The 26,332-nt window shown below is 48.0% G+C and overlaps 1 protein-coding gene across 1 annotated transcript in view; it reads right to left on the minus strand.

Moving 5' to 3' along the window:
• Window positions 1-1,160: 1,160 nt before the first annotated feature.
• Window positions 1,161-26,332, minus strand: part of LOC115472576 (ATP-binding cassette sub-family A member 9-like) — a 200,452-nt gene continuing 175,280 nt past the window's right edge. The window contains exons 30-37 of the mRNA XM_030206869.1: window positions 25,673-25,764; window positions 21,916-22,079; window positions 14,748-14,823; window positions 14,187-14,281; window positions 13,531-13,650; window positions 12,242-12,382; window positions 11,447-11,526; window positions 1,161-1,366 (exon numbers count right to left, since the gene is read on the minus strand). Coding sequence (XP_030062729.1) covers window positions 1,161-1,366; window positions 11,447-11,526; window positions 12,242-12,382; window positions 13,531-13,650; window positions 14,187-14,281; window positions 14,748-14,823; window positions 21,916-22,079; window positions 25,673-25,764 — 974 coding nt within the window. The remainder of the gene's footprint in view (window positions 1,367-11,446; window positions 11,527-12,241; window positions 12,383-13,530; window positions 13,651-14,186; window positions 14,282-14,747; window positions 14,824-21,915; window positions 22,080-25,672; window positions 25,765-26,332) is intronic.

Below are 26,332 nucleotides of genomic sequence, written 5' to 3' on the forward strand. Positions count from 1 at the left end.
GACCGTTTTCCTTTTTCACAAATGACCTTCTTCCCTATTCGGATTTCGGACATTTTGTGCCAAAACTTCCAAAGTCGGACTTTGGCGTCATATCAAAAAATGCCCCTCCATATATTTTATATTAAAAGAAGCTCTAGTGTGTTCTAAGAAGAGGGTGGTTAGATCAGATAATCTCTGCTGATATTCTAGATCTATCCCGATTTTTGGAATCATTTTAGGACTTAATTACCAAATGTGCTACTTTATTTGTAGAATTTCATTCTGAAGTAGAGAAAAAATATATATTCATACATTTTTTAGTTCAATGAGTTTTATTAATTTTCATTAATATATACAAAACATTGAATAGTATAATACAATGTAATTAACATGTACAAAGAATATTATTTTGAAGTTCTATTTCCTTAAGAACATGTGATTCAGTAAGTACCTTTATATATTAAAAATAGCTTGAGTTGACATAATTTGTTTAAATTCAGGTTACACAGTTCGTCGTATTATGATAATTGCAACTGTTTCTGATAGATACTGGTGTTTAATAATTCTCAAATAGAGGACGTCCAGGTTTTAAATGTCTTCTTGCTGAAGCTGTTTCCAGTCAAATGTCGTATCCAAGCCAGGTCAAATCATCTCTCTCCTGTTCTTTTGTGAGTTCTAGGAAGGACCTGCCAGAGAAAAGGCGTAAGTCCATTAATAGGCCAAACGTTCACACTCAAGTACAGCTAAAATACGAGAAAATAATGTCTATCCAGTGACTACAGGGGAGAAAGTCCTTGGATTTATTCAGTGCTGAAGTAGGGATGCATTTCTGAAATTCTGAGTTAGATTTATTTATCAAAGTCAATCATCAAACATATAAATTGCAAGTGACTGTTATCCATGTTCAATAGGGGCCCTTTTACTAAGCTGCGGTAAATGGGGTCCTGCACTAGCGGAAATGGCCATTTTTGCCATGAACCAGGGCCCTTTTTACTGCAGTGGGTGAAATTAACCAAAAATAAAATGGCTGTGCGGTAAGTTTGCACACTGCCATTTTGGGGGAGGGGGTTGCACTTACAGTAAGGGCTCGCATGCTAACCCAGTGGTGACCTGGCAGCACACGACGCTGCCCGATAACCACTGGGTAACCCTCTACAGAAATATTTTTTTCAATATTTCCGCTAGTGCCCGAAATGGGCTGCGTGTTGGCCCAGTGGTAGTTCTGGATTGCCGCACTGTGACCCTTTACTAAAAACGGTCCCATAATTAGTTGCTCTTTCTTCCACATAAACGTTTCTGTACTTATACACTTGTGAAGTAACGCACTGTACCTGTTGCAGCGTGGACTGGGAAAAGCTGTATTCTTCTAGGTTAAACCTGCGTTTTGCTGTAAAGAATGAACAGATGATAAGGTGGCTCCCAGTCTTTCCTCACATCTTTTCTTCTTCCCTCTTCCCCAAACCTTTTCCTATGGTTGCAGCTCGTAAACTGAGATTGGCTGAAAGAAGGGAATGAAATCCTGTTCCTTCCAGCCACTGCTTCCCAGGCAGCTCAGGGCTGGTGATCTCTTCGGATCTTAAGGGCCTCATCATCGTGTCATACTAGAATCTGGGTCTCTGTGTGATTTCCAGAATGAGGAGCAACCTCAAAGCAGTGGCGTACCTAGGGTAGTTGACACCCGGGGCCGGTCATTTTTTAACACCCCCCCCCCCCCCCCCAAATCCAGTACTAGGCATACCGAGAATACAAAACATTCAGGACCTATAGAGTGATTCTACCATACCATAAGCAGTCATTTCTACGAGTCACACAAGGAAAAGGAAAGCATCTTAAACACTACAGTGAGCACTAGAACATCAATTCACCTATTGTAAACGAAACCAGACAGATTAGTACAGATCGTCGATCCTGCACAGTCAATGCCAACTGAAAGCCATGTCTTTTTCACAAACACAGATACACCCTAATCCACTATAGAATAAGTAATCATAAACTTTCTATTTAGACAAAAATTAAACTGAACCCCCAAGATGCCAGACTCTGCATACAATGCAACACCACAGAAACAGAAAATGTCCCCTAGTACTGTGCAAAATATAAAGACAGCAGATGTAAATTTGAAAAAACTAACAAATACCAATCACCACTTTACAAATTAACAAATAGAAATAAAACAAATAATATCATTTTATTGGACTAATACATTTAGCTTTCAGAGGCCAAATCTCCTTCCTCAGGTCAATACAGTATAGTGCTGTTACAGTATCCTATCCTGATCTGAGGAAGGGGGTTTTGTTCTCTGAAAGTTAAGTCAAAATATATTAAAATTAGTCCAATAAAAAGATTACCTTATTTACATGTTCTATTTATAAACATTTATTAACCACAGCTACAATACTATATCCTAAAGCAAAATAATTAAAATATATATTTACAGTTTGTTGTCTCTGGTTTCTGCTTTCCTCATCTTCTTTTCACTGTCTTCCTTCCATCCAGCATCTGTCTTCGCTCTCTCTCTGCCATCCAGTGTCTGCCCTCTCTATTGTCCCTTCCATCCAGTGTCTGCCCTCTCTCTCTGCCCCTTCCATCCACTGGCTGCCCTCTCTCTCCCTTCCATCCACATCTGCCCTCTATCTCTGCTCCTTCCATCCACCATTTACCCCAGTCTGCCCTCTTTCTCTCTCCCCCTTCCACCCACCATCTGCCTTTCTCTCTGTCCCTTCAATCCATCTGCCCTCCCTCTCCCATCCATCCAAGGTCTGCCCTCCCTCACGCTCCCCACTTCCATCCAGGGTCTGTCCCCCTCTCTCTCTGCCCCCTCTTTTCAGCCCCCTTATTCCACCTGCCCCTAGTTCCAGCCCCAGCCCACATCTCCCATCTGCCCCCCTTTTCAGCCCCACTATCCCACCAGTCCCCAGCCCTTTTCTCCCATCAGTCCCGAGCTTCAGCCCCAGCCAGTTCTCCCTGTCCCCTTTAAAGCCCCCCAGTTTCAGCCCCTGCCCCATTTCAGCCCCCAGTTCCAGTACTAGCCCCCTTATCCAAAATACCCTCCTTTTCAGCCCCCAGTTCCAGCCCCCTTCATCCACCACATGCCTTGCATCCCCCCTTTTCAGCCCCAGACCCATTCTCCCACCTGCCCCAGGCATGGACCCATTTTCCCTCCTGCCCCCTTGTCAGACCCCAGACCCCTTCTCCCATCTGAGCAGAACCCTCCCCAGTCCCCTTCTCCCCTCTGAGCTCCCCCACCCTCCCCAATCCCCTTCTCCCCTATGAGCACCCCCACCCTCCCCAGTCCCCTTCTCCCCTATGACTACCCCCACCCTCCCCAATCCCCTTCTTCCCTCTGAGCACCCTCACCCCTCCCCAATCCCCTTCTCCCCTCTAAGCACCCTCCCCAATCCCCTTCTCCCCTCTGAGCACCCTCCCCAATACCCTTCTCCCCTCTGAGCACCCTCACCCTCCCAATCCCCTTCTTCCCTCTGAGCACCCTCACCCTCCCCAATCCCCTTCTCCCCTCTAAGCACCCTCCCCAATCCCCTTCTCCCCTATGAGCACCCCCACCCTCCCCAATCCCCTTCTCCCCTCTGAGCACCCTCATCCTCCCCAATCCCCTTCTCCTCTATGAGCACCCCCACCTTCCCCAATCCCCTTCTTCCCTCTGAGCACCCTCACCCTCCCCAGTCCCCTTCTCCCCTCTAAGCACCCTCACCAATCCCCTTCTCCCCTCTGAGCCCCCCCCCCTCCCATCTGAGCCCACCCTCCATCGAGAGCCCTGAGCCCTCTTCACCCTAAAGTCACCACCCTGCTTTTTTTTTTTAAATCCGTGCAGCGATGCAGGCAGCGCCTTGCGTCTGCCCTGCATGAACTGAAAAGAGAAAATCGCTTTGCTGGCGTCGGGCCTTCCCTCGCTTGTTGTCCCGCCCTCTTTTGAGGTAACTTCCTATTTCCTCGAGGGCGGGACAACAAGCGAGGGAAGGCCCGACGCCAGCAAAGCGATTTTCTCTTTTCAGTTCATGCAGGGCAGACGCGAGGCGCTGCCTGCATCGGCGATCGCTGCAAGGATTAAAAAAAAAAGCTGTCGGCTCTCGCGGAGCACCCCCCACCCGCTGACACCTGGGGCGGACCGCCCCACCACCCCTCCTTGGTACGCCACTGCCTCAAAGGCAGGCTTTTACACGAAAAATGAATGCCCTCCCGCGGGAGGTGGTGGAGAGGAAAACGGTAACGGAATTCAAACATGCGTGGGATAAACATAAAGGAATCCTTCTCAGAAGGAAGGGATCTCCAGAAGCTTAGCCGGCGGTGGGAGGCAGGGCTGGTGGTTGGGAGGTGGGGATAGTGCTGGGCAGACTTATACGGTCTATGCCAGAGCCGGTGGTGGGTGGCGGGGCGGGTGGTTGGGAGGTGGGGATAGTGCTGGGCAGACTTATACAGTCTGTGCCCTGAAAAAGACAGGTACAAATCAAGGTAAGGTATACACAAAAAATGACACATGTGAGTTTATCTTGTTGGGCAGACTGGGTGGACCGTGCAGGTCTTTTTCTGCCGTCATCTACTATGTTACTATGTATCAAAACTTATATAAAAATGCAAGAAGGATTATAACGGAACAATGACTATAGAAACATTAATTCCATCTCTCTTAAAGGTTTGTTAGTCACTTATAATGAATGCAAACTCCGCATCTGAAGGAAATAGTGGAAAGCAAAATGAACAGAAAAATGAAGGCCTCCGCCGAGTATTTTATGGGGGAAAAATAGATAAGTGATCTTTGAAAACTGATCATTATTAGTGACGTTGTTATATATAGTTTTGCTACAGTAGAATGCACGGAAAGGGGGTTTTGAGGACTGGGGCCTATATATTCAACCAGAACGCTGTTGAGCTATAGGTCTGCATTTCTCAGGTCCTTTTCTCATTTTATTATTCTTCAGTGGAAAGTACTCTATGTTGGAAACAATTAACTCCCAATATACAGCCAGTGGCGGTCAGTGTTTTTTTTTAAACACATCGTCGCCGGCTAAATTATGCCCCAATATTCAGTGCCAGGCCATGTTTGGGCACCGGCACTGAATATCAGGGCAGAATTTTGGGCGGGAAGGCCGCTGGAGCTCATGCGGACCCGGCCGATATTCAGCCGAGCCCACGTAAGAAAGTTATACGAGCCCCAACTGAATACTGGGCCGGGAACCTCCAAATAAAAAAAAAGTGTATTTTCTCCCTCCCACGGTAGCACGGCCCAACAACATCGCCCTCACCCCCCCCCCCCCCCCGGGCAGCTCCGCTGTGTACCGCCTTCCCCGGGTAGCTCCAGTCCACCCCACCCCCACCTCCCGGTCAGGATAGCTAGGGCCGCCGAGAGAGGGGGCAGGGGGGACAAAATTCCTTGGCCCTGGGCCTCCAAGGGGGCCCGGCGCCCCAGTCCCACCCGCCCCCACCCTCCGTCGTCAACCGTCTGGGCCGGGCCCCCTGCATTGAAATCACAGGGCCTCTCATCTCCGTGTGAAAGCGATGCAGGCAGCAGATCGCCTCCCTTAAGGCCTCCTTCCCTCCCTATGTCCCGCTTTCATCTGATGTAACTTCCGTGAGGGTGGGACACAGGGAGGGAAGGAGGCCCAAAGGGAAGCGACCTCGGGGGGGGGGGGGGGGGGGCCCGGTGGCAGCCTTGCCCCGGGCCCGGCACAGTCTCTCGGCGGCCCTGAGGATAGCACCCTCCCCCTGGGGCTTATCTGACCTCTTTGGTGGTCCAGTGGGGTGTTGGGGGCAGGAGCAAAATTTTCTCGCTTCTGCCCCTAGCGGCAGCTTTCCGAAAATGGCTGCCGCAACCTCTCGCAAGGTACACTTTTTAAAATGCAGGTCCCAGCCTGATATTCAGCCAGGGCCCACATAAAATAAGCAGGTAAATTTAGGCCACCCCCTTGCAGTGGAGACGGGCGGGGATGGGTTAGATTCCCCAAGGGGACAGAAGAGAACAGGTTAGATTCCGGCAGGGATGAGTAATCAGGGGCGTAGCCAGACAACAGATTTTGGGTGGGCCTAGGCAAGAATTGGGTGGGCACCAAGTGTTCTTCCCCCCCCCCCCCACCACCAAAACAGCTGGCGGGAAAACGCTTCTTTCCACCTTGGCAATCTGCAGCACGAATACGCTGAAAACTGAGCATGCACAGGTGCCAGTACTGTGGACAGTAACGTTTTTGTTACCATCAGGGGGAAGTCTTCAGCTGGCAGAGCTTGGGATCCTCACCAGCTACTGCTAAATGTCTGCTACTGTTGGGTGGGCCTGAGCCCTAAGTGCGTGGGCCCTGGCCCACTCAGGCCCACCTGTGGATATGCCACTGGATGAGTTAGATTTATGTTCCCGTGCAACTCTCTAACACAGATTGCTTTGTAACATTCCATGTGCTGGACCTCAACCAAACTTCTGCTAAGTGTTTTCTGATATTTTATTCTTAATTTCTCAACTTTCTGGCTACAGGTTTAGGTACCTATTCTCTATTGTTATTGCTTAATTAATTTGTCCTGTGAATCTGTATTATGGTGTTATTTCTCTGTCTTCTAACTCAGACCCCCAAAAGACCAAAACAACAATAACAACAACAACAACAACAAAACCCTTTCCCTCCCTTTCTGCCTAGCTCTGATAGTAGAGAGGATAGGCTTTTCAAACTGTGTCTTGTCCTTCCCTACTACTACTACTACTACTTAGCATTTCTATAGCGCTGCCAGGGTTACGCAGCGCTGTACAAGTTTAACATGGGGAAGGATGGTCCCTGCTCAAGAGAGCTTACAATCTAAAGGTAACAAGCTATGTAGTCAGTGTAGGTATCATGAATGGGGAAGGTGGTTAGGCGCCAAAAGCAAGGGAGAAGAGATGGGCTTTGAGTAAGGACTTGAAGATAGGCAGGGAGGGCGCATGGCGTATGGGCTCGGGGAGTCTGTTCCAGGCATAAGGTGATGCGAGGCAGAAGGGGCGGAGTCTGGAGTTAGCGGTGGTAGAGAAGGCTACGGATAGGAGTGATTTGTCCTGAGAGCGGAGGTTACGGGTGGGAACATACGGGGAGAGGAGGGTAGAGAGGTAATGGGGGGCTGCAGATTGAGTGCACTTGAAGGTCAATAGGAGAAGCTTGAACTGTATACGGTAACGGATCGGGAGCCAGTGAACCGACTTGAGGAGAGGGGTGATATGAGAGTATCGGTTCACGCGGTAGATAAGACGTGCGGCGGAATTTTGGACAGATTGAAGGAGGGATAGGTGGCTAAGCGGGAGGCCAGCGAGGAGAAGGTTGCAATAGTCAAGACGAGAGGTAACGAGCGAGTGGACGAGGGTTCGGGTAGTCTGTTCAGAGAGGAATGGGCGAATTTTGCTAATATTATAGAGGAAGAAGCGACAGGTCTTAGCTGTCTGTTGGATATGGGCAGAGAAGGAGAGGGAGGAGTCGAAGATGACTCCGAGATTGCGGGCTGAGGAGATGGGGAGGATGAGGGCATTGCTAACTCTTGCTGTAGCACTCTAAGGGGTCCTTTTTACTAAGGTGCGATGAAAAATGGCCTGTGCTGGTGTAGACACGTGTATTGGACGCACGCAGGTCCATTTTTCAGTGCACCTGCAAAAAAAAGGCCCTTTTTTTGGCCCAAAATGGATGTGCGGCAAAATAAAAATTGGCACGTGTCCATTCTAGGCCTGAGACCTTACCGCCACCCATTGACTTAGCGGTAAGGTCCCACGCATTAACCGGGTGGTAATCATCAGCGCGCGTACACTGCTGATTACCGCCCGGTTAGCACCAGGTACCAGAACTTTTCCGACGCGTGTACTGGACGTGCGTAAAAAATGAAATTACTGTCCAGGTCATGCAGAGGCCGGGCGGTAATTCCAAATTGGTTGCGCGTTGGGTATGCGTAGGCGCCTACGTGACGTAGTAAAAGGGCCCCTAACTGTGGCCTGCTGTATTGTGGACATGTCTGCCAGGTTTATTTTCCATTGCCAGTCCTAGATAAAAAAAAGCAGCTTTAGTCTTACAACTGGTTTAATTGGCATTTACAATGATTAATCTGCTATAATTATTGGCTATACCTAGATTTAAAGGAGAAAAGTCAGTTTCTAGCTAAATTTGTTGTATCAAACTGAATTTGATAGTCTTATCAAACTGTAACCAGCACAATCTATTTTTGCTCAAGATAGTAACGACAGAGGATTTGCAAGCTTATTGATACAAATTAACAAACGAAACCTCAACTGCCAGGGAAGCCTATCAAGATGGTCTTCCGATACTCAAGCTTTTTATCATGGGTTTCCTAAGATGCTCCGAAAAAAGCCGCACTAGAAAACAACTCCCAATAGGGAGAGAAACGTATTGTAGCCAAAAGCAGAGCAATCCTACGATTATGAAAATATAGCTCAAGCAATATTCCATTCAGTTAATATCATCTAATCACTGAAAAATATGTAACTAAATACAGAGAACAATGAAAAATTGAAAAATAGACTTAACGTATCAAAACCCAAGTCCCAAATCAATCATGACGTTTGTCCGTTTAAATAATTGCCAAAAACAGCGAAGATGACACAATCCGTAATCCCCTGGGAATGTGTTGAATACGGAGGTATTGTAGGATGGTGAGATGATGTAAATCATTCTGTATTATATTCTTGTCGAGGTGAATAGTTTCCATCCATTTCTCCTCCAAACTCTGTAAATTTGATGTATCACCATTGTCTAAAAAATTTTCTTCTTGTAAAAGTCTCTGTAACCTTTCCTCATTAAAACTCAACACATTAGCCCATGGATCAAAGGACATGGTCGTTCTTCAATCAACACTGTCCACAACACAGAAGAAACCAGTCTTCGCAGAAGAACAACAATTGCCAAAAACAGAGAAGATCTTCGCTGTTTTTGGCAATTGTTGTTTTTCTGCGAAGACTGGTTTCTTCTGTGTTGTGGACAGTGTCCATTTAAATAAACATTTAGAGTATTCCCAGCTCACTGTAACACAGATCAGTCATCATTCCTCGACAAGGGACCCCCCCCTTATTTCATTGTCTGCATCAGGAGGAGTCCATCAAACATGTTTCTTATCAAACTGTGTCACTTCTGGCCCCTCCTAGAGAAATTTTTTTTTGCTAGAGGAATTGGCCGACTCATTGGGACTTATACTCCCACCCACCCTCCCCAGGGTGTTCTACTCATATATAGACACCCAAAAATCATTAACATTACTCCTCAGTCATAGATAGGCAATCATTCAGACTGTTGACCCAATCCTAGTATAACTGTTCATACCCGTTCCAACCAATCAAAATGACTTTTATTCTGTGTAATAATTGTGGTGCTTTAGTTCCAAAGCACACCATCTGGAAACTTAAGCCTTGTCTTATCTGTCTTCAGCTTGCTAGTGAAAAACAGGAGCTCAGCAAACTAAAGCAGGAATTGGATGCAATTAAAACAGCTAATATCACTGCACAGAATCATACCGATTTCTCACCACTGCACCAGTGATTTCACAGTAAGAATCCTGAAAGGTAACTTTAAAACAATACAGGAACGTAAGACCTTTGAAGTCAGAATAATTGAATATTTTGACACCCAACAGACAGGACTTAACAAGGATCTGGGTTTTCTAGCCCATTACAAACCATAAAGTTGAATTTCTCTGTTTATCACCTCTCAACTACCCAAACCCATCCTGTTAGACTATCAATGAAATGCTTTGATGTCCCCATGCATACCTCCACCCTCCCACTCTGTCAGACAGTCAAAGTAATGCTTTGATGTTTCTCTTATATATACTATCTGCTAACACATTTGCTTATTTCCGGTCTGAGGAAGAAGGGCAACCTTCGAAAGCTAATCAAGAAATGTATTAAGTTATGTCCAATAAAAAAGGTATCATCTTATTTTCTTTTCCATGTTTTATTTTATTTGATTTCTATAGATTCTACATGGAATGTTGCTATTCCACTAGCAACATTCCATGTAGAAGTCGGCCCTTGTAGATCACCAATGTAGCCGCGCAGGCTTCTGCTTCTGTGAGTCTGACGTCCTGCACGTACGTGCAGGACGTCAGACTCACAGAAACAGAAGCCTGCGCAGCCTTCTACATGGAATGTTGCTAGTGGAATAGCAACATTCCATGTAGAATCTCCAATGGTATCTATTTTACTGTCATAGTAATGCTTGAATGTTTTCACTTATATACACTGTCAGCTAGCACATTTGCTTATTTCCGATCTGAGGAAGAAGGGCAACCTTCGAAAGCTAATCAAGAAATGTATTAAGTTATGTCCAATAAAAAAAGGTATCAACTTATTTTCTTTTCCATGTTTTATTTTGTTTGATTTCTATTGATAACCTTTAAGTGGACTAACACGGCTACCACACCTCTCTACTCACCACTGCCTCAAAGAATAAAACCAACTAAGAATAAATGGCTCACTGTAGGCTCAGGTAGACTACGACATGTGACACAAAAGCATCCACCCTCACAATTGTTGCCCCTACAGAATTCTTTTGCTCCATTACAGCCCTGTGATGCTCCAGAAAATAGAACTGAGGTGGAACAAAAAGCAAAGAAGGCGTTCTAAGAGAAAAGACACCCTCAAAGCTCTAATAAAGAATCTCATACCAGAAAACTGTTGCTGCTAGGGGATTCCATTATCACTTTGGAACACAGTTCAAGGGGCCCAGCAAAGTGAAATGCCTTCCAGACTCCTCAGCTACCAGGAGTACCAGGCAAATACTGACTATAATCAGAGAAGAAACTAAGGAGTCACCACACTTGACGCAGAGGACATCATCTCGGCAGACATCAGATGTTCCGCCTCCCCTTTTTCTACAGGCTCTGTGGTTCACTCAGCACTTCAGCAATGGCCCCGGATGCCTTGGTCTCCTGCATGTTGGTTCGCTCCCTGAGGGACACTTCTTCTGCCTGCTACCTGACCTGACCCTTGCCTGGTATCTGACTTCTTCTGCCTGCTGCCTGACCTGACCCTCATCTGGTATCTGTCTTCCCCTGCTGCTCGTCGGCTGACTCTTGTGGCCTGCCTGCTTCTAACGCTGCCTTCTGACCGTCCCACCTACAGATCCCCTTCAGGACCCGTCCCGCCTACAGGACTTGGGCTGCCTGAACTTGAGTGCTCAACTATTGGGGAACGGCGGTTGGCCAGGTGAAGACCGGGGGTTACATCGGCTGCCAGTCACCAACTCCTGGCAACGGCACAAGGGCTCACCACTACTCCACTGACCCAAAGTTGCTACACCGTGTTAGCATGCACTATTTACTGAGACAGGTTTAGTAATTTAGAAATATAGTTACAGAATAATGCTTGCATGAGAATGACTGCAAGTACTAGGCAGTATATAATCTGTTATGCTGAAATGATTAATACCCCGAATGAGTACTACCAGTACATGCCTACAGTACAGTGAGGGAATGTGAACCCCAATTCTGCTACGCATCTTTGTCTTACCATCCTGTAACATTCGAAATGCCATGGCCAAGGAAGTCACATCTTCTACTGGTATCTTATAGACCAGCAACAGGGAGAACCTGAGGGAAAAAAATATTTTTTCTTACAGTTTGGTCCACTGTTACAACAAAGCACAATCAAAGAATTCTTGAAGTTAAAATGTGCAGGCTTATTCCAAATTTTCAACTCCCCCCCCCCCCCCCAAATTTTGTCATTGGAAGCCTAAGCTCAGACTTGGAGGCACTGAGGAGATATGGCTTGCCAGAGCCACATAGTTGGCAACTGTGGAGAGACTCAATCTTGAATGTCAAGACTTCTTGATTCATGTTTCTGTGACTGAACCAATAGGTCACTCTTTCTTTTGTAAGGGCTATGAATATGAACTGAAGTGAACCAGCGAGCAGTCACTTGGCAAAGTGGAGGCTTGACATTCTTTGTAAGAATAAATTATTATAAAAATGGGTTTCTTAGACTTCCACATTCAAATGTTCATAGAGATGCACAAACTACAACTTTTCAAACTAAAATGGCCTCGATGTACTATTTTCTTCCAACTTGCATGATTTTAGTAGGAAGACATCCAGCTGTTTCCCTTCGGCTACAGGTTGTCTTAGAAAGGCTAAGAGTTATTGCCCCAAAAGAATAAGCAAGATGAAAACCAGGTTCTTTCAGAGGGGCCAGTCCTTTTGAGGGGGCTGTAGAGGTAGAAGAAGGGGTAGCTGCTCCTGGCCAAGCCCTTGGGTCTCCTTGAGGATTTGGGGTCATGTTATTAAATGAGCTTTTGTAATTTTGTACCTTTCCTGTCGGGCAGCACCTGGGAAGATCCGCAGAATTTCTTGATGGATGGGATCCACTTTCTGGGATTCCTTTACTTTTATTTCCAGCAAATAACCTTTACCAAATTTTTTTTTCAGATGCTGAATGGACCCGATGCACCTGAAAGTTAACACCCAGCAGTTAGAATGAAGAAGAAAAAGCCTCAATGAGATAAAAACAGAAGTTATTTTCTTTGAATCTCAACGTTGCTAATCATCTCTGAGTAGTGATAGAGGGTCCTCAAAATTCCACTTAACCACTTTCTTTCTTCAAAAAGTTCTCTGACTTCAAGGAATTTCAGTGGGAAGTTGACATTGCCTCCTCCGCCTCTGCCTCTATCTACCACTTGAATTTCTGTTGGACATCTCAAGTGTAAATAAATGATGTCAGAAATAGTCGTCAAAGTTAAAAACAAAGAAATTACTTCACATCAGAGTAACCTACTGTGTCCCTTCAAGCCCCACAATATATAAAATGCCACGTGTCTATTACATTTTGGAGCTGTGGTCAGCAGAGGGCTTCTAAAGTTCAAACTGCTCCAACTACACCAGTCTTACCTGCATAGACGAGTTTCACAGAGCATCAGTGCTACATAATGTAAATTAACAATATCAAACTCGTCAACCAAATCTTTGCTGAGTGGAATCACTGGGACCTTCTGCTTTAGATTTATCATGTTTATGAAGCTGCCATGGACTATTTCAGACGTTAATTCTTATTCTACTCGTGTGGTGATCATTTCTTCCTAATGATCTGCTGTTCATCGAAAGAGGATGGACACAGGGCCAGCGAGAGGGAGGGGGCAGGGGGGACAAAATTCCCTGGGCCCAGGCCTCCAAGGGGGGCCTGGCGCCGCAGTCCCACCCGCCCTCCGTCGTCGACCGTCTGCCACCGGGCCGGGCCCCCTGCATTGAAATCACAGCGCCTCTCACCTCCTTGCGAAAGCGCTGCAGGCAGCAGGGCAGCAGATCGCCTCCCTTCGGGCCTTCTTCCCTCCCTGTGTCCCGCCCTCGTCTGACGTAACTTCCACGAGGGCGGGACACAAGGAGGGCTGAAGGGAGGCAATCTGCTGCCCTGCTGCCTGCAGTGCTTTCACACGGAGGTGAGAGGCGCTGTGATTTCAATGCAGGGGGCTCGGCCCAGTGGCGGACGGAGGGGGGAGCGGCGACCTCGAGGGGGGGTGGCGGCGGGGGCGGCCTTGCCCTGGGCCCGGCCCAGTCTCTCGGCGGCCCTGGATGGACATGTGACAATCATGTGCCGCAGCTTACCGGAGCTTTCCAGAGACCATAATGGCCACTCGGTCACACACCGCCTCAGCCTCCTCCATGTAATGGGTGGTGAGAATGGCTCCTCGCTCCTTGTTCTTAAACGCAGCCCGGATTGCTCTCCTGTAACCGAGAAATCACTGGAGGAAAAGCAGCAGGCTTCCTGTTGTTACCCTTTCAAGCACCATCTTTTCCCAAACACAGAAGCACTAAACAGAAGAAAAAGGTACGAGCAGGACTTCTTTCCCCCATCCCTAGGGCCGCTGATTGTTGCCTCTGCTGAATCCCCGACCCAGTGAACGGAAAAAAGGCAACATTTTCACAGTTAGAAGGGAACGTGTTGTACAGTAATTTCTTCTAAGAAAATAACATTTGTTGCCATAGCGATTCCTCCCCCCCCCCCCCAAAAAAACAAAAAAACAATGGGGACAATTCTATGAAGTGGCACCTAAATGTAGGTGCAACAAAGAAGACCAGTTCTATAAGGTTCGCTTAATGAGTTTTACAATTTATTTATTTATTTATTTGTTGCATTTGTATCCCCCATTTTCCCCACCTACTGTATTTGCAGGCTCAATGTGGCTTTGTTACATATCTGCCGAGTAGAGTGATAGACATACCTGAGCCCCGATTACTATTAAGTGAAAGTCATTTCTTACCACACTTGCTGTTGGCCTTTAGGGTCCAGTCCAGTTGACGGCTCATCTAGAAATACAACTGTTGGGTTCCCCAGCATGCTCAGTGCAAAACTTACCTACACGGAGGAGAAACCAGACTCACCGTATTTGATTTTAGGGTTAACATTGACATCAGAGAGGAGGCCGGGAACAATGGGTGCGATATTTAAAATGATTTAAATGGCCGGGAGAGGCTTCTGCCCTTTTAAATTGCCGGTCCAGGGGTTGGGTGAAGCTGCAACACCGAGTAGGGATTTCATCTTGGTGCCAACTTTACACCCAATGTGCAAGGCACAAGTTTTACAAATTGCCCCTATATTAGTGTAACTCTGTATTAAACCAGGGATATTCAAACTAATACAGTATAGTTCAATATCAAAAACAGTTTGAAAAATACGTTATGTAGATGTCTCTCTTTGTTATTAGAGAATTAAGTCAACAAATTCCTTACTTATAAATTAATCAACAAGGAACCCTATATTAGTGTATAAATTCTGAAGGAAAAGTATTTGCTTGGCCGCATAAGGTGAAGGGAAAACTCACTTTTCTAGTTATTCCCGCAGATAATTTTTTGGCTGGTTTGTCAAGGTGCTCCTTCAGGTCCAAAGCGTTCACTATGCTGGAAAAATGAAAAAAAGAAAGGCAGTGGGTTGTTCTTGTTTGCATCTTTCTTGAAACTTCCAGGTGCTCACGTTTAAACGCCCACTTTGCACATACATGTTTAGAATAATGGCATTTGCATGTTTACATGTGCACCTTCGTACATAAAAAATGGCTAAACTGAAAAATTGACGGATGAGCAAAGGGGAAGGAATGGAGCCAACTTACCTTGTTAATGGCCATAAGGGGGTGGGTGGGGGTGGGGGGGTTATGGGCTATGAAGAGGAAGAGTGAATGGGTGGGCTACAGGAGCCTGAAGAAACCACAGGCCCATTTCGGTAGGCAATGAAACGGGGGCTAGCAAGGTAATCCACCCTCCCTCCAGACCCCCCTCCCTCCCTCCCTTCCGAGTGCCAGACCCCCCTCCCTCTCTCCCGAGTTCCAGACCCCCCTCCCTCCGCTTCAAGTTCCAGACCCCCCTCCCCAGACCTCTCCCTCCCTTCCGTCTGAGTTCCAGACCCCCCTCCCTCCCTCTGTCCCAGTTCAAGGCCCCCTCATGCCCCTCCCACCGAGTTCCAGACTCCCCCTCCCTCCGATTTCAACCCCCCCCCTCCGCGTTACTGACCCCTGGACCCCCGTGCCGCGACCCTCTCGACCCCCACTTCCCGTAGAAAACCCTCCCCTGCCGGCGTCGCGTACCTGTGCTGAAGACAGCCAAAGTTCTCTTCTCGTCTGTGCCGGTGATGCTTGTTGAATGATCATCTGTTGAAGTTCCTGTGCGTGCATCTGACGTCAGACGCACGCACAGAAACTCGGCGTGAGGGGGCCTTGAAGGGGGTGGGACGTGTGTGTGGGGGGGGGGGGGGCCGGGGTGTTGATGTTCTTCGGGTGTGGGGGGTGCTTTGGTGATGCGCCGGGGAGGGGGTTCTGTGTTGCAGGAAGCGGCGCACTGACAGCTGATTCCCAGGCAGGGGGAGGAGTAGGGAAACACGCGGAGCGTGTTTCCCTACTCCTCCCCTTGCCTTGGAATCAGCTGTCAGTGATGTTACTGACGTCAGTGTGTTCTAAGCTGCCTAGCAGACCACCTCCGAGGGATCCACGGTCCCAGGCAGGTTAGAACGTTGGAGGTGAGTATTATTATATAGGATATTTGTGAGAAACACTACCTTCCTATAAATAAAGTAGAAAAAGTGTATTCAATGCTGGAATTTATTATTTTTTTAATAACAATAAAGCCTGTAATAATTATACAGATGAAAGCCTTTTAGGTGGAGGGGCTCAAAATCAGAAGGAGAGCTGCAATGCCCAAATGTGTCACTTCCCCTTTTTTCAAAAGCACGCAAGGTTAAAAAAAAAAAAACAACACGACAACACTCGAAAGTCAATCGTAAACACAGATACTTATCCGAAGAATGGGCCATGTAAACCCTCATGTATGATATTGTTCTTGCAGATAAGTGTCTGTGTTTAGGATTGACTTCGGACTGTGTTTATTTTTTTCAACCTTACTTACTTTCAAAAAAAAGTGATAGTGACAATATTTGCACTGTGATTAAATACGAGAAATGTAGTTTATTTATTTATTTGTAGCATTTACACCCCGCTCTTTCCCGCTCAGTAGCAGGTTCGGTGCGGCTTACAATGTACAGTACAAAGTTATCACAGAGATGATGGCTTGCAACGTATGGTATAAAATATTGCAAAGATAACACAATTGTATAGAGTGGGGCAAGAGGAAGAGATGTGGGGGGAAGGGATTACGGTAAAGGGTAGTGTTAGTGGTGTGCGTTGGTTCGTGAGTTATGTTGGGTGATTTGGATAGGCTTGTTTGAAGAGGTAAGTTTTCAGCAGCTTTCGGAAGGGTAGGTGTTCATTGGTTGTTTGGATGTGTCTTGGTATTGCGTTCCAGAGTTGACTGCCCGCAACGGAGAAGTTGGATGCGTAATAGGTTTTGTATTTAAGACCTGTGCAGTTGGGAAGGTGAAGGTTGAGGTATGTTCGAGAAGATTTTCCTTTGTCGATTTTAAGGCCAACCCCCTAAAATATATAAGGGTTTCAACATATAATTCTCACAGGCTTTATTATATATAAAACATTTTTCCAGCATTGACATTTTTTCCACTTTATATATGTTATTACTAGCCATTGAGCCCGTGAAAACGGGCTACGTTTGGAATGGGGGGGGGGAGGGGTTCCGAGCCCCCCCTCCCCCCCCGGAGTCGCTGCCGCCGCCCCTCCACCCGGCCCAAGCAGCACTGTAAACTTACATCAGCACGCAGCAGCAGGCACATCAGCAAAGCTGCCGTCGGGGCGGGCTTCCTTCTCTGCCTATGTCCCGCCCTTGTGTGACGTAACGTTGGCGAGGGCGGGACAAAGACAGAGAAGGAAGCCCGACGGCAGCTTTGCTGATGTGCCTGCTGCTGCGTGGTGATGTAAGTTCACAGTGCTCGGGCATGCCAGTAGAGACTTCCCTCTCTGTCCCGCCCCCATCATCACGTATTGAAGCGGAGGCGGGGCAGAGAGGGAAGTCTCTACTGCGCATTTGCGACTGAGTACGGTCACTCGCCGTTTGTGTGTTTGATTTGTGTGGGAAATACTAAAGAACCGTGCATAGCAATATTTGGACTTGTTTTGGCAGGAAAGCTTTGTACATTTTAAGACTGTCTAGAAACCTTTTGATAGCTCACAACACATATGCAACACTTGATGTCATTCTGTGGGGCCTCCTTGGTTCGTAAACATTTTATTTAGAGAACTTCAAGAAGTAGGTGGGTGGAGAACACAGACTACAGGTAAGTAACTTTTTCTCTGAGCACCAGCAAGACTGCAAGTCCTCACAAGTCAAACTCCCCAGCTATAGGTTGCCTTCAACGAAAAAAGAGAAAAAGTGAACGGCACTGCCAACAGACAGATACCATATACTGTTTTTGTTGGCAATAAGCCTTTTTAAGTGTTGCCGTTGTTCTTTTTTATTTTATTTTTTAGTGGAGATATCCTGGAAATCCAAGAAAATTGGCTCTAAATCTCAAGCAGATTCTGGAGAATAGACTGTTCAAACCTACTGTTGCATTATGAATCTCTTGCGAAACAATAGATAGATGGGAATGTATGAACTGAAGTCCATATCACAGCTCTGCAAATATCTATAGAAGTCAATTTCTGGCCCCAGTTCTTGGAGGCTGTTCACCCTTCTAACGTTGAGGAAGATGAATGATCCTTTGTCCAAGGATGCTTAGAAGGAATGGCAGCAGCCAGTACTTCAGAAACCTTGACACCATGCTCCAACAAGGGCCAATGTCATAAGTACATAAGTAATGCCACACTAGGAAAAGACCAATGGTCCATCGAGCCCAGCATCCTGTCCACGACAGCGGCCAATCCAGGCCAAGGGCACCTGGCAAGCTTCCCAAACGTACAAACATTCTATACATGTTATTCCTGGAATTGTGGATTTTTCCCAAGTCCATTTAGTAGCGGTCTATGGACTTGTCCTTTAGGAAACCGTCTAACCCCTTTTTAAACTCTGCCAAGCTAACCGCCTTCACCACGTTCTCCGGCAACGAATTCCAGAGTTTAATTACGCGTTGGGTGAAGAAAAAGTTTCTCCGATTTGTTTTTAATTTACTACACTGTAGTTTCATCACATGCCCCCTAGTCCTAGTATTTTTGGAAAGCGTGAACAGACGCTTCACATCCACCTGTTCCACTCCACTCATTATTTTATATACCTCTATCATGTCTCCCCTCAGCCGACTCTTCTCCAAGCTGAATAGCCCTAGCCTCCTTAGTCTTTCTTCATAGGGAAGTCGTCCCATCCCGGCTATCATTTTAGTCGCCCTTCGCTGCACCTTTTCCAATTCCACTATATCTTTCTTGAGATGCGGTGACCAGAATTGAACACAATACTCAGCATTAGTATTCTCTGAGGTTGATTAATGAACTAAATCAAAAAGACAATGATTGGCGCTCAGTGCTGAGAGAGGCTGAAGGCATGCTACTGGTGCAACTCCTGGATTGCTCTGGATTGATGTCTCCAATGCCAATGACACTGGGTTAGACTTAGAAGCACTGGAGATCTTTCCCCTTTATTCTTCACTTCTCTCAGTAATCTGCAAATACAGAGGGCACCGAGAAGGTTTGTTATTATCAGGCCTAAGGCACCACAAGCCTCAGGCATCAACTCCAAATATGGTCTCACCCAGTGGCGTAGCCAGACAGCCAATTTTGGGTGGGCCTGAGCACAAAGTGGGTGGGCACAAAATTTTCTCTCTCCCCCCTCTCCCCAAAATTGGCTGTCTGGCTACCCATTGCCCCAACCCCCCCCACGCCACCGCTGCAGGTTTCTCCGGCACCACCTACTGGCTCCCAATGGGCCTTCTTTCCCCTCCCTCCGTCGGGCAGTGCCAGCCTAACTATACAACAAAGCTACACAACACCGGGTCCGTCAGCATGCTGCCGCTAGCTCCTACCTTGTCATCTTTCGGCAGAGGTGTTAGTTCTGCTGCTAAATCTGCAGCGGATCCACACCGTGCCAGGGCTGTCTCTCTGTACGCTGCTGCGACTGCTTCCTCTGTGCTAGCCCCGCCTCACCTCCGATACTCTTTCTGAAGAGGCGGGCTAGCGCAGAGGAAGCAGTCGCAGCAGCGTACAGAGAGACAGCCCTGGCACCGCATGGATCCGCCGCAGATTTAGCAGCAGAACTAACACCTCTGCCAAAAGATGACAAGGTAGGAGCTAGCGGCAGCATGCTGACGGACCCGGTGCTGTGCAGCTTTGTTGTACAGTTAGGCTGGCGCTGCCTGACGGAGGGAGGGGAAAGAAGGCCCACTGGGTGCTCCGTTGCTGGGTGGGTCTGAGCCCAAACTGGGTGGGCCCAGGCCCACCCGTGGCTACGCCCCTGGTCTCACCACTTCATGCATTTCATAATGCATGCTGAGAGCTTTAATCTGGAAGGTGTTGCCAAAAAGTATAGCTGCAGAAAAATCAAATAACTCTCAAAACCAGAAGGTCCAGCTGGAATGGCAAGCGTCATAAAATGGTGACAAGATGTGAATTCAGAAAAGTGGAAAAAGAAGCGGTCAAAAATCTTAACTGAGGATAATAAAAGGGATGAAGGCTTCACATGTGACCTAGATAAAGTGAAACAAGTGGCGAGATATTACAATGAGAAGCGTAACTATCTAGCACTGTGGAAAAGTGAAGGCTGAAAAGGCCCCATCAATGACAAGTACTGCATATGTGTGGTGAGCTATCCAAAAGCTTCCAGAAGGTATCTCATGCTGTAGACAATTTTATTCCTGTCCGTACTCTGTCATAAGTACATAAGTAATGCCATACTGGGAAAAGACCAAAGGTTCATCGAGCCCAGCATCCTGTCCCCGACTGCAGCCAATCCAGGTCAAGCGCACCTGGCAAGCTACCTAAACGTACAAACATTTTATACATGTTATTCCCAAAATTGTGAAATTTCCCCAAGTCCATTTAGTAGTGGTCTATGGACTTGTCCTTTAGGAAACCGTCCAACCCCTTTTTAAACTCTGCCAAGCTAACCGCCTTCACCACGTTCTCCGGCAACGAACTCCAGAGTTTAATTATGCGTTGGGTGAAGAAAAAACTTTCTCCGATTTGTTTTAAATTTACTACACTGTAGTTTCATCGCATGCCCCCTAGTCCTAGTATTTTTGGAAAGTGTGAACAGACGCTTCGCATCCACCTGTTCCACTCCACTCATTATTTTATATACCTCTATCATGTCTCCCCTCAGCCGTCTCATCTCCAAGCTGATAAGCCCTAGCCTCCCTTAGTCTTTCTTCATAGAGAAGTCGTCCCATCCCCGCTATCATTTTCATTGCCCTTCGGTGCACCTTTTCCAGTTCTACTATATCTTTCTTGAGATGCGGCGACCAGAATTGAACACATTGACATCATCCATTTGTGAGGCAATTCTGCTTCTTCTTGGAGAACCATATTAATTAGTCACACCTTCTTCGTTACCTCAAAAAATGGGAGTGAAGGAAACCCCTAGACCAGTGCTTCTCAAACCTCTCCTGGAGGCATAACTAACCGGTCGGGTTTTCAGAATTTCTGCAATGAATTTCGTGAGATAGATTTGCACAAAATGGATTTCCATTATGTGCAAGTCTATCGCAAGCATATTCATTGCGGAGAGCCTGAAAAACCGACTGGCTAGGTGTGCCTCCAGGAGAAGGTTGAGAAGCACTGGTCTAGAACCTGATCCTGGAGGCACCCCAGCCAGTCAGGCTTTCAGGATAGCCACAATGAATATTCATGAGATAGATCTGCATGCAGTGGAAGCACTGAATGCAGATCTCTCTCATGGACATTCATTGTGGATATCCTGAAAACATAGTAACATAGTAGATGACGGCAGAAAAAGACCTGCACGGTCCATCCAGTCTGCCCAACAAGACAACTCAGGTGTGCTACTTTTTGTGTATACCCTACTTTGATTTGTACCTGTGCTCTTCAGGGCACAGACTGTATAAGTCTGCCCAGCACTATCCCCGCCTCCCAACCACCGGCCCCGCCTCCCAACCACCGGCTCTGGCACAGACCGTACAAGTCTGCCCAGCACTATCCCCGCCTCCCAACCACCAGTCCTGCTTCCCACCACCAGCTCTGGCACAGACCGTATAAGTCTGCCCAGCACTAACCCTGCCTCCCAACCTCCAGTCCCGCCTCCCACCACTGGCTCTGGCACAGACCGTATAAGTCTGCCCAGCACTAACCCTGCCTCCCAACCTCCAGTCCCGCCTCCCACCACTGGCTCTGGCACAGATCGTATAAGTCTGCCCAGCACTATCCCCGCCTCCCAACCACCAGCCCCGCCTCCCACCACTGGCTCTGGCACAGACCGTATAAGTCTGCCCAGCACTAACCCTGCCTCCCAACCTCCAGCCCCGCCTCCCACTACCGGCTCTGCTATCCAATCTCGGTTAAGCTCCTGAGGTTGGATAACCTGACTGGCTAGGGTGTCTCCAGGGGCAGGTTTGGGAACCACTGGTCTACATCATCAGCTATGCTTTACAGTCTTGATAAATCTGAATAGTCCATTGCTCGGTCACTTGTTCAACTTGGATCATTTATTTACCGTTTGATGACAACATCTGTATCCTCTTTCTTTATCCCTCTGACAGCGGCGTAAATCTCCAGATGTGCTTTCACAGTAATGTGGGGCCAGAGGCAGTTGTCCTGGGCACAGTATCCAAGGAACCCAGTTGAGCCTTCATCGGTGTCTTTCTTCCTGATAAACACCTGCAGAATCAGCCTATTAGTTGGGTTTTACAGAACAGGCACCAACAGAGACACATGGTTTTAACGCGCTTTTTTAGCCTGCTAATTTCCTATCGCTCCTTTGGGCTTCCAGATCAACTGGAAATTCCCACAGCTAGTTTTGGTGTCATGAGTCTTCATTTGCATCTCATTTTCCCTATTTTATATACCCCCTCCCCCATATTTTCAACACACTTAAAACTCTACCCACCAGTGGCGTAGCCAGAATGTAATTTTTGGGTGGGCCAGTGGGTAGGTTGGGTGGGCATGCATTTCTTCTTCCCTTCTCTACCCCCCCCCCATGAACTTTAAAAGTTAAATACTATAAATTTGAACCCCTCCCCACCCCGACAATCCATCCGAGCCCCCCTGCACGACCCAGTCCCCACCTGCCTACCAGCTCCACGATCGACGAGCAGACGACCCTCGTCTTCCATCCGGCATCGAGTCTTAAAAAAAAAAAAAAAAAAAGCCCGGAGAAACGCCTCGCGTCTGCTGTGCACTGCTGTAAAGCAAGCAGCAAATCGTCTCGTCGGTCCTTCCTTCACTGTGTCCCGCCCTCTGATGTAACTTCCTATTTCCGCAAGGGCGGGCACAGTGAAGGAAGGACCGACGAGACGATTTGCTGCTTGCTTTACAGCAGTGCACAGCAGACGCGAGGCGTTTCTCCGGGCTTTTTTTTTTTTTTAAGACTCGATGCCGGATGGAAGACGAGGGTCGTCTGCTCGTCGATCGTGGAGCTGGTAGGCAGGTGGGGACTGCAGCGCCAGCAGAGCACCCCCCTCCCCACCTGCTGACACCCGGGGCTGGGCGGGCCTGGAGGAAACTGGCTGGGCCTGGGCCCGTCCAGGCCCACCCGTGGCTACGCCCCTGCTACCCACAGATAAAATTGTTATACCCGAATGTTTCTTACTATTGTCCTATCGCCCAATGATATTTTGACTTTGTCTTCCCATAACCCTTCCCAATGTAACCCATAATCGAATTGTAACAAATTGTATTTCCATCATTCACAATGTATTGTAAGCCACACTGAGCCCGCAAATAGGTGGGAAAATGTGGGATACAAATGCAATAAATAAATAAACAAACAAACAAACAAACCCTCAGTTCAATCCCTGGAGTGACAGATGCAGTCAGTATAAGGGGATCATGCACCAGGGCTCCTTTCAGACATATGCCCTAAGTCTGGCCACTAGGTGTCACTGTTGTTCAACGACTGGGACTTATCTCACCCAGGGCTGTGAAATATACTCCCCATGATGTTACTAGACTGACTGTCTTCCGTCCTGGCACCCTGAGCACCAGAGGAAGATCTGATCCAGGAATAAAACACTGAACTACCGAGTTGGCCCTGGTTTTAGACCAAGTATGTTGTCAAGTTACAGGAGAAAGGAAAAAAATAACAGTGGTGAGTAAAATCGGGTACTCAAATCACACTGTCATGAAAGAAAATAAAAATCTATTTACTTATGTATTTATTGATAACAATTTTTATATACCATCTTCCTGAACAAGATCATTCAAGACGGTTTACAAAAGACACAAAAAAAAACCAGACTTAATAGAAAAAAACAATACTAAAATCACAGGCAATAATCAATTAAATGTATCATCTACAATAAATCAGAATAGGCAAAAGAAGAATCCTAACTAAAAGGAAAATGTAACATTTATCAATGCAATCATACTTGCAGTTCTGTCAGCTCGTGTAACATCACGAAAGATTCTAGTTCCTCATTCTTAGGAAGGGTTTACTTCTAAGCTGTGGTGTTTCTTGGTTGGCTGCCACCCAGGGCGGATTGCATTCCCCCCCTCTGGATGCAGCATCTCTCCCCCAGTGCATCACCTCCAAGCCCCCCCCCCCCCGGGGTGTATTCTTGTTACTTGCTGGGGTGCAGGGAGCAGCCGCTCAGCTGTCGGCTCCGCCGGTTCCCTGCTTCCTCTGCCCCCGGAACAGGAAGTAACAGCAGAGGGAGCAGAGAACTGGCGGAGCCGACAGCCGCGTGGCTGCTCCCTGCACCCCTCCTGCAGCGTGTACCCGGGGCGCACCGCCCCCCCACCGCTGCTTCTAAGTCCCTAGGAGGTTTATACTGTACACCAGTGATATCTCTCGCTACTTTTTGGGATTCTGTCAAAAATAAAGAAGGGATGGAAAACCACCGAGACCAAATACTATGACACAGTATCTAACGTAGCTTATACTCAGTGGCGTTCCTAGGGGGGGGGGGGGGCTGACACCCGGGGCGGATCGCCGATGCGCCCGCCCCCCGGATGCAGCACGACCCCCCCCCCCCGGCGAAAGGACACCCCCCGCAAAAGAACCCCCCCCGGGTGCACGCCGCTGGGGGGGGGGGTGCCGCACGCGCCTGTCCTTCGTTCGTTCCATGCTCCCTCTGCCCCGGAACAGGAAGTAACCTGTTCCGGGTCAGAGGGAGCATGGAACGGACAAAGGACAGGTGCGCGCGGCATCCCCCCCCCCCCAGCAGCGAGCATGGAACGGACAAAGGACAGGTGCGTGCGTGCGCGCGCGCGGCATCCCCCCCCCAGCAGCGTGCACCCGGGACGGACGGACCACACCCACCCCACCCCCCCCCCCCCCCAGGAACGCCACTGCTTATACTGAATGTAGTAGTAATCTTAAAAGGGTAACAGGGAGGCATTAGGCATAAATAGAGGCCATTGGACGTCTTACAGCCCCAGCTGTTTCAAGTCCCAGCCTATAAGTAATTAGTCAGTCATAGTAACATAGTAACATAGTAGATGACGGCAGAAAAAGACCTCCACGGTCCATCCAGTCTGCCCAACAAGATAAACTCATATGTGCTACTTTTTGTGTATACCTGACCTTGATTTGTACCCGTCCCCTTCAGGGCACAGACCGTACAAGTCTGCCCAGCACTATCTCCACCTCCCAACCACCAGTCCCGCCTCCCACCACCGGCTCTGGCACAGACCGTATAAAGTCTGCCCAGCACTATCCCCGCCTCCCAACCACCAGTCCCGCCTCCCACCACCGGCTCTGGCACAGACTGTATAAGTCTGTCTAGCACTTGCTTCCGCCGTGCCCAAACTAAAATAACATACATATTTTTATTTGGCAAAACCTTATTTTACAATTTTCAATGTAAAGCTAAATACTTAATCAAACAACTAAAATGTAAACATAAAGAAAATTTGCTTATCCTGCTTAAAAAAGAGCCAGCACTGAAATACCGAACACGCCCGACGCCCACACTGGAATCAAATGGCGTTTGAGTCAATCAGACCTGCTTCCGGGGTAGTTGGACGTTGCCGTCTTGTAAGGCTAGGCTCAGGGCCTTGAGATTAGCCTTACAAGATGGCGTAATGCCAGTCAATATAGTTTTGAGCAATGCCCAACTACCCCAGAAGGGGTGAAACGCTATTTGATTCCAGTGTGGGCGTCGGGCGTATTCAGTGTTTTTCTTCTATATTGTCTGTGCATTTTCTTTAGGAATGTACCGACCCAGAGCTAGTGGGTGAGGTGGAGGTGTTTGGGGGGGGGGGCATGCTGCACAGAGCGTGCTTCCAGCTTGCAACGTTCCTGGACCTACCTGTCCTGCAGATGGCGTTGTTTCTCCGGTCAGCATAAATACTGTCGTAGTTTTACCAGCTCCATTGGGCCCTAATAACCCCAAGACTTCCCCTAAAACAAACCAGATCTTTTTAGTCAATATTGTCCCACACAGCAGCAGCATCATCTCAAGAAGCACAGCAATCAGTCTAAAAACAGTTCGAATCAGTGGCGTTCCTAGGGGGGCTGACACCCGGGGCGAATCGCCGATGCGCCCCGCCCACTGGGTGCAGCGCCCCCTCCCCAGAACAGCGTGACACCCCTCCCCCCCCGGTGAAAGAACCCCCGATCCCCCGGCGAAAGAACCCCCCCCCCTGGGTGCACGTCACTGGGGGGGGGGGGGGGTGCCGCGCGCCTGCCGGCTCTTCGTTTTCATGCTCCCTCTGCCCCGGAACAGGAAGTAACCTGTTCCGGGGCAGAGGGAGCATGAAACGAAGAGCCGACAGGCACGCGGCACCCCCCCAGCGGCGGGCACCCGGGGCGGGCCGCCCTCACCGCCCCTCCCCTTGGTACGCCACTGGTTAGAATACTTGGGTTGTATTGGTAGTTAGGCCAAAGGCGACAGACATGGGAAACTTAACCATTTAAGAGTAGCTCTGTTGGTCTCAAAAGCAAAAAAACAACATTCATTGCATCCCCC

This window comes from Microcaecilia unicolor, chromosome 6 (genome assembly GCF_901765095.1).
Source record: "Microcaecilia unicolor chromosome 6, aMicUni1.1, whole genome shotgun sequence".
NCBI classification, from domain to species: Eukaryota; Metazoa; Chordata; class Amphibia; order Gymnophiona; family Siphonopidae; genus Microcaecilia; species Microcaecilia unicolor.